General features: G+C 33.4%; 1 protein-coding gene across 1 annotated transcript in view; it reads left to right on the top strand.

Moving 5' to 3' along the window:
* Positions 1-1,254: 1,254 nt before the first annotated feature.
* The window catches only part of LOC115880481, a 44,643-nt gene continuing 38,239 nt past the window's right edge, over positions 1,255-7,658 (top strand). The window contains exons 1-2 of the mRNA XM_030897688.1: positions 1,255-1,267; positions 6,240-6,470. Coding sequence (XP_030753548.1) covers positions 1,255-1,267; positions 6,240-6,470 — 244 coding nt within the window. The remainder of the gene's footprint in view (positions 1,268-6,239; positions 6,471-7,658) is intronic.

The raw sequence follows: 7,658 nt of genomic DNA, 5'->3' as shown, positions 1-7,658 counted from the left end.
GGACTCAATCTCTCCTTAATCTGCCTGAAGGACACTACCAACTAAACACTAAACCACCCCCCTCGCTCCTGCCACGTCTACCTGGACCCGCTGGACGCATCTCCTCAAGTAGCCGCCGGACTGTTTCTTTTTTTTTTCATTACCCCTGCTCTTCGCTGTATTTTGCTTCTAGTATATTTTGGGCCAGTTTTGAGATGGCTTCAAAGTTTCCTCTTCTTTCTGTTACCGATTTTAAGAAGTTATCTGCGGAGATGTTGCCACCAATCGTCATGCGTGCCGCACATCTTTCCTGTTCCCATCTTGGACAAGCAAACATTGTGTGTTCTGGAGTATCATTGGGTTCAGCACAGTATCGGCATTCCGCGACTTCCCTCTTTCCAATTTTACACAGGTAACTCCCAAAATTCCGTGGCCACTCAATATTTGAGTAAGATAGAAGTTTACTTCTCCATGCTTTCTTTTAATCCACATATTTATATTAGGGATGAGCTTATATGTCCATCTTCCTTTTTTGATATTTCCCATTCTGCCTGCCACTGCTGCACTGTGCGGTTTCTCTCCATCTCTCTGCTTGCCCTGGTTTGTACTTCACCCTTGAGAAAGAGTCGTTCTCTTTCTCTTGAGAGAAGATGCAAGGGCACCAGACCCGATATCACCAAGGCTGCCTGTTGAAGTTGTCCGATACGCCGAACAGACCCTCAAAGCCATGACTCTCTGTGCACCTTCAAGTCTTTTTTTTTATTTACGTGCATATTGGTTGCTTCGTTCCACACAGGTGCTCCATACATAATAATATTCTGGCACGCATATGCTAACACTCTTCTCTTTGCTGGTGTTGGGCCTCGAACGTTTAGCAGTATTGCGGACAACGTTTTAGCAGTTCGTTGTGATTTCAGACACACCTCCTTGATGTGCAGGCCCATCGTGAGTGCACGGTCTATGTGGAATCCAAGATGGTTGACTTTCTTTACTGGATTTATTATAATATCCTTAAAATTAAACCTTATATGGTCAACTTTTCTCTTGCGCTTCAGTAAAATCGCCTCTGTTTTTTCCACGGCTATTTCGAGTCTGTGCTCACGCATCCATCTGGCTATGATCTTTAGTGTATCATCCACAGTCTGCATTAGGTCGAGGTCGTTTATTTTTTTGTTTCTTTTATTTTTTTTTGTTATTATCACAGCAAGATCATCGGCGTAACAGATCAACTCTGTCCCACCTGGTACAGTAAGCTCCATGGCACTGTCGTATAATATGTTCCACAGAGGTAAATTAATTAAATTAACCACCTGGACTATTACTGAGCAACTCGAAATTGGTTGAAATTTCCAAGAATTGACGTTAAAATTCCTAGGAGTAAGTGGGGAATAAAACTAAAGTAATTTGGAAGTTAAAAACAGGTTAACAGGTTATAATGTCTTGTATGAAATATGGGCTATGAAGTCAAAAATAACAGACCTGTGGTCCTAACATGGTAAAATAGAGGTAAATTTTACTAAAAATAGTCCTAATTTATACTAGGTACCTACATTTTAACATGGAAAAGAAAGGAAAAGGATAAGGTAAAGTATTTTTCTTTTTAATATGTGTATGTAAATGAATTTCCCAATAATGAACCAGGAAGACAAACAAGTCTAGTAAGAACTGGCATAGCCGTTTGAACATTAATCCAATATGGATGAAATACCTACATATTGCTCTTCCTAGTAAATGTAAATAAGTTATTGGTAAGAAGTGGATTACTGGATTCACAAGATAATTATATTTGCGGAGAAAATTTTTCTGTGAGATGTAAATATGATACTGTAGCGTTTTTTAAACAACTACCTATCGATAATCACAGAAATAAATTACAAGCAATTAATCAACAAAAACAAAATCAAAATGGTCAAGTTGTGACCACCCAGTATACTAAAATTATCAGTAAAATTATCAAAGTATGTAATCTCAACTAAGTATAAAGTTTAAAATTTATATGAAATTTCAAACACCTAGAGATATAAAAAAATCAAAGTCGAAAATTTAATGCTTGTCCACCCTGTATAGGGAAAATACAAACCAAAATGTCTGTAAATATAAAGTTTCAAACTTTATCAAATGTCAAACACCTTGAAATTTAAAAAATTTCAAAGTCACAAAAAAATATTGACTATCCTGTATAAGGAAGTCCCAGCAATAGATAAACTTTCAAGTTTATCTACCAAGAAAAAATTTTAAACAACTATTAAAAAAAAATTTAACCTCAAAGAAAATTCAGGTCCAAGCATTAAATCTTGACCGCCCTGTATACCAGGTTCAAAAATATATCAAAATATCAAAAATATCAAAAGACAAAGCTGACACATCTTCGTTATATGAAATTGTCCAAATTCCATAGACCCAAATAATAATAAATAGTAATATCAAAAATAAGAAAGAGAATAAAAATTTCAGTCCTAAATCGTACCAGGAAAACAACAACTGTTTCCTCCTCTGTATCATGCCAAAAAAAATTAAACTACAAAAATTAATTTAAGAAAATTAATCAGGAAAATTGTCAGACTCCAGTGAAATACATTACGAGTAAAAAATACAAAACAGACTAAATAATATAGAGTGTCGAATTAAGGGCTGTTTTTATTTTCTCGAGGCCCTACGCTTATGGGTGCCAAATTATGTGTAGCGTTTTTTAAACAACTACCACTGCGAACGGCAGCTTTTCATCGGAGAGCAGTCTTGGATAAGGTATTTCACTGGAAAGAAAACTAATTAATAACAATAAACAAAAAAATAGGTATTGGGCGCCAGGCATGTACAGAGAAAGAAAACACAGTTGTATATTACTTAAAACTAATGACTATATTTATTCATGATGAATTCTGATTGTAAATAGCATTGTACAATTTTAATAATTATTATAGTGGTTATTTGTTGAGTAAAATTATGTATGTAAATAATATTAAATATGTTCTATGAAAAGACTATGAAAAAATACAATGCGTGTAACGTTATAGAAAATATAAGAAAAGTAGCATTACTTTATTTAAATTATTAAATTTTATGCGGTGTCAAATCTGACGTGTTGCAACCTGTAGATTCTAGAATCTATGTCTCGTTATTCACCTGTTAATATAGCGCAATAATAATATCTATAGAAAGTAATACTATTACAAGGCGTAATATAATGAAACCTAAAATCTAAATCACATTGTAACTACTGAATCGACATAAATGTTCTTAATAATCTAACCACTAAATATAGTCTGTACGATATTATTTAAAATGTACGTTACTGTTGACTGAAAATATATTTTAGATGTTAAATGTAAAACTAGAACTTAAATATACACTTAGCTGTTCTTTTATGTAACCTTGCTTCAAACAGTAGCAGCGTGAGGTGGTCTAGCATCTCTGTACTGTCTGTCGGCGATCCTGTTGGTCAAAACAACAAAAGGGGCCAGATTGAGGACACCATGAATCCTTACAGCCGTAGCTACTGACTAGGCTTAGAAATGGGAGTGAAGCAGCATGGGACTCAAGCTACATCCAAGCTGTGGCACTTAGATGTAAGAAAAAATCGTTCTTACTGGGGACACTCGTCCACAGGACATCTGTACATAAGATAATGTCTGTACATAAGACACTACCCGTACCTTGGAAATAGTCCGTACCTTGGATACTGTCCGTACCTTGGACACAGTCCGTACCTTGGACCCTAAAAATATGAAACTCTTGTTTAAAACCAAGCAAGGTCTAATAAACAAAATAAACCTACCTCGAAATACTTCCGAGGGCTCAATAAATAATAAACAACATGTCCTTTCTTCCATGTGACATTCTGGAGGACAAAAGAAAAGGGACGCCAACGTGCCAGCAAAACACAAATACAAGTTGGGACATCCGTAACTCTACCCTAAAAATATTCAATAATAATATCGAATCTATAAGGATAATATTTCATCTTTACCTGTTGCTTTGAAATAGCAGCTGATTCAGATTATACAGCAAGATTTAAATAATCACCATTTCTAAAAGCTGGGATACAACAGAGCGTCAAAACAAAGTGAGGTTAAGCACGGAGAGTTGACAGAAGCGATGTTGACAGCGCGCGCCTCCACAGAATAGTAACAGTGTTGTGTCGAACGATAACAGGGTTGGCGACCAGGGAACGTAAAAATTACGCGTCAAATAAACTATCCGGCCTGAACGAGAGGGAATCCGGTGATGATAAGCCCAGACATCATATATTATATATAAAAAAGACATGTAACGAACTAAAAACGTTACAATACAAACTAAACCTAAAAAATTATGCGCCATTAAAATTTTTTATATTTTCAACAATTAATTTTAGAATAAATCGTTACTTTCAAGGTTCTAACCTAACTTTTTTTCAGCTAACTTCCTTGGTACACTTTTAAAATTCTTAATTAGTTAATTTAACTTGTGGTACAAATTAGTTTTCTTTGCTTATTATTTGTAAAAGTTTTGTGTTTTGGGATTGTGAGTGGTTATTATAGAGGACTTTTTGTTTTATTGCACATAATGGACACGTTTAAGATTGTCTCGGTAATAAAAAAGAAACGCATTGAATATTCTTTCGTTCCCCACCAGTGGGAACAAGGTAATGTGCTATGACGTAATAATCCTTCGAAAACTATTTTAAACGGAAATCACCCCGAGGAAATTAAAAAAGGTAATTTTTAACCTGCCGTATGTCTGACTTTCTTCCAAGTCAAAAAACTAAGTTACCTTTGAAGCATAACAGCGACTTATGAGGTAGAAATAAATTAAATTTTCAACCTAATTTGAACTTCCCCAAATCAGGTCCCATTAAAAGTTATTAACAACTACATTTTAAGCTAACTTGAAAACCAAACAATGCCTTCGACCCCCGAGACAAATTTGAGGTTATAATAAAGTAACATTTGACCTACTTTAAGTCCCTGAAGTCTTAATGTCCTCAATAGGTTATCAGTAACTAGATTTTAACAATGCCAGCTAACTCCAACGTTGCTACTTTTCAAAGACATAATTTTAGGTTATTATTAACTAGTTTACGACCTCATTTTTAGATTTCTCGCACTTTATTCCCTACAAGAAATTTATTAAGTTAAATATAAGTAAAATTCAACCAAATAGTGGTTAATTTTCCGTGGTCAATGGTTTTTTCTCCTTCCTATGCTACTTGGGAAATTATTAACCAGGCAGAGGCGGCTACAGCACAAATACTGCCAGAAAAGTCTCGTGGCGTATATGATAGGGAATTCATAACACACTAGATTGTTATAACTGTACAAAAACTCACGCGTGTGTTATTATTCATTTTATATGCATGTATGCATTTAAGTAATGTCTGTATAAATAGTGGCTGTTGGATAAAATATATAATTCTAATGAAAATTAATTTGTTAATTACTAACTTAATTTTAATTAATTATTTATTACTAAAGTTATAATAATTATTTAATAACACAAACATTCGATACGCCCCTGAATCAGGTAAAGAAATTGGCGTATCTAAATTCTTTTACATCTAATCTTTGACAAGTAGTAAATAAAAGTAAAAATGCAAACAAATATATAACTAGTTAATTTTAAGCGAATTTCTTAAATGATCGGTTAATTACACCTATGTTTATTATAGTTACTTACCAGTGAAAAGTTATTCCATTATTTCCCTCGATTTTTGACCGAGATGTACCGCACGCTACACAACTCTTTTACAGTCTTTTTCGATATATCGCAATAGTGTCACTGTTAATTTAAGTTCTGCCACAATTTCCTTCTAGATTTACTATCTTTAAACTACTAATATTTGTAGAATAACTAATAAATAACATAAAATAAGCTCAGTAAAGACTGACCAATCCACAAAATTTCAAATCAAATTAAAATGCGTCAAATGAATCGTCAAACAGAACTGGCAAGGATCCCCACTCTAGGGCCCCTCCTCTGACTACCATACATGAATACATGGATAGCATTATACTCCTTCCTTAACATTATTTTCCGGACTGAAATAAAGTATGTAAAGGTGTTTTGTACGATACAGTATGAAGTAAATTATTATTTAAATATTGTGTATTATATTTTTGGTTTATTATCTTCAAAATACTAAAATGTATAACATAATATGGTTAAAACAAAGAAAATGGTGTATATTCTTGCAAACTATGTAAATCACGCTACACACACGTCCACACCCAGTATATATACCTGAGCACAACAACCTGTTTTTTCAATCGTGGTTATTTCAGCTTCGGACAACGCTTCTTGGCCGTACGTGGACGAAATCGGAGCGTCCGTGCTTAAAAACCCCCTAGTGGACGGCGGCCATCTCGATTTGCACGCCGGCTACGATCATATTAACGTAAACATCCTAAAGAACGACAAAAGTAAGAGCGAGCGGCACAAGGTCCACTACACCTACCCCGAGGAGGAGGATGCGGTGCAGGTCGTGGAAACGTCGCACCAATCGGGCTACTCAAGTAGGTATTTCTATGTGTCGTGATGTATTATTTGTGTGAAGCAGTGTATATTTTGATGGTTTGGATAGATGAAACATTACAAATTTAATAAAGTTGTTATTTAGGAAAAGTTTACTATTTTAGAAATCATGGTTAATTTTTTATAATTATCGTTTAAAGGAGCTTCATTTGGAGTAAATTAGTGGTTTCAATTAGCGTAGAAGTTTGTTCGTCCAATTTCAATGTAAGCTAAATTCAGAAGAAAAAAATTCAGAACGTCAAAATTAGTAGTAATTTTCAGTTAGTAGAAAAAGTTACCAAACTTTTAATTTTTTTTTACTAATTATAGTTCAAAATTTGCAAATAATGTCACTTTGGCATTTGATTATCATATGTCAAGACAAATTGTAGTTAGAGATAAAACGTTTATTGTTTTATAAGCTAATTATTAAGCTTTCTCTACATACAACTGGCTACCTCAAGTTGTTGCTAGATTATTCTGTTATTTTTAGTTGCATTTTTTAGACATTGTATAATTTTTTTAGACATTGTGTAATCGTAAACTATTAAGATAAAGTATAATTTAAACCACTAATTTACTCAACTAATTTGGAGGTTCTGAATGAAGATTTAAAAAAATACTAGCTTCATCCGTTTAGAGAATTATTAATTGCGAAAATCTCTTCTAAGTGTTTACTTAAGGATATTTTGTGCAGTATTTCATACTTATAGGTCAGATAGTAAGCAATTTTCATACAACAAACTTTCCGTTACCATTTTATTCTCTAAGAGGATGAATTTCCTAAAATCGCACTGATATAAACTAATATCAAAGCTTTATATGTTTAAACTAACCTTTAAACCAGCTAAAACTCAATATATAATCCAACTGACACAACCCTGACAATGCTTCATAATTGATTCCTGTAGGTATTGTGTGGTAGGTGTTTCCCATGTTTTTTTTTTAATATTTTTTACATAAAGATATAAGGGTTAAATAACATAAAAAGTCTTCATAAACAATCTGGAAATATGTACCTTTCATTTTCAAAAAAGAATCATCGAAATTGGTGATGGATAGAACAAAAAATACCTTTGTATTTTACAGTAATATGAATTGCTATTTTTTTAAAGTTTATTGTTTCAAATGACAATCATTAATATGTATACAGAGTGTTTGATATGTATACATTTTTATGTAATATAACC

The sequence above is a fragment of the Sitophilus oryzae genome, unplaced genomic scaffold (assembly GCF_002938485.1).
Source record: "Sitophilus oryzae breed Bouriz unplaced genomic scaffold, Soryzae_2.0 scaffold_1624_pilon_pilon, whole genome shotgun sequence".
NCBI lineage: Eukaryota > Metazoa > Arthropoda > Insecta > Coleoptera > Curculionidae > Sitophilus > Sitophilus oryzae.
Note: the sequence above shows the minus strand (reverse complement) of the source record. Positions and strands in the feature narration are given on the sequence as shown.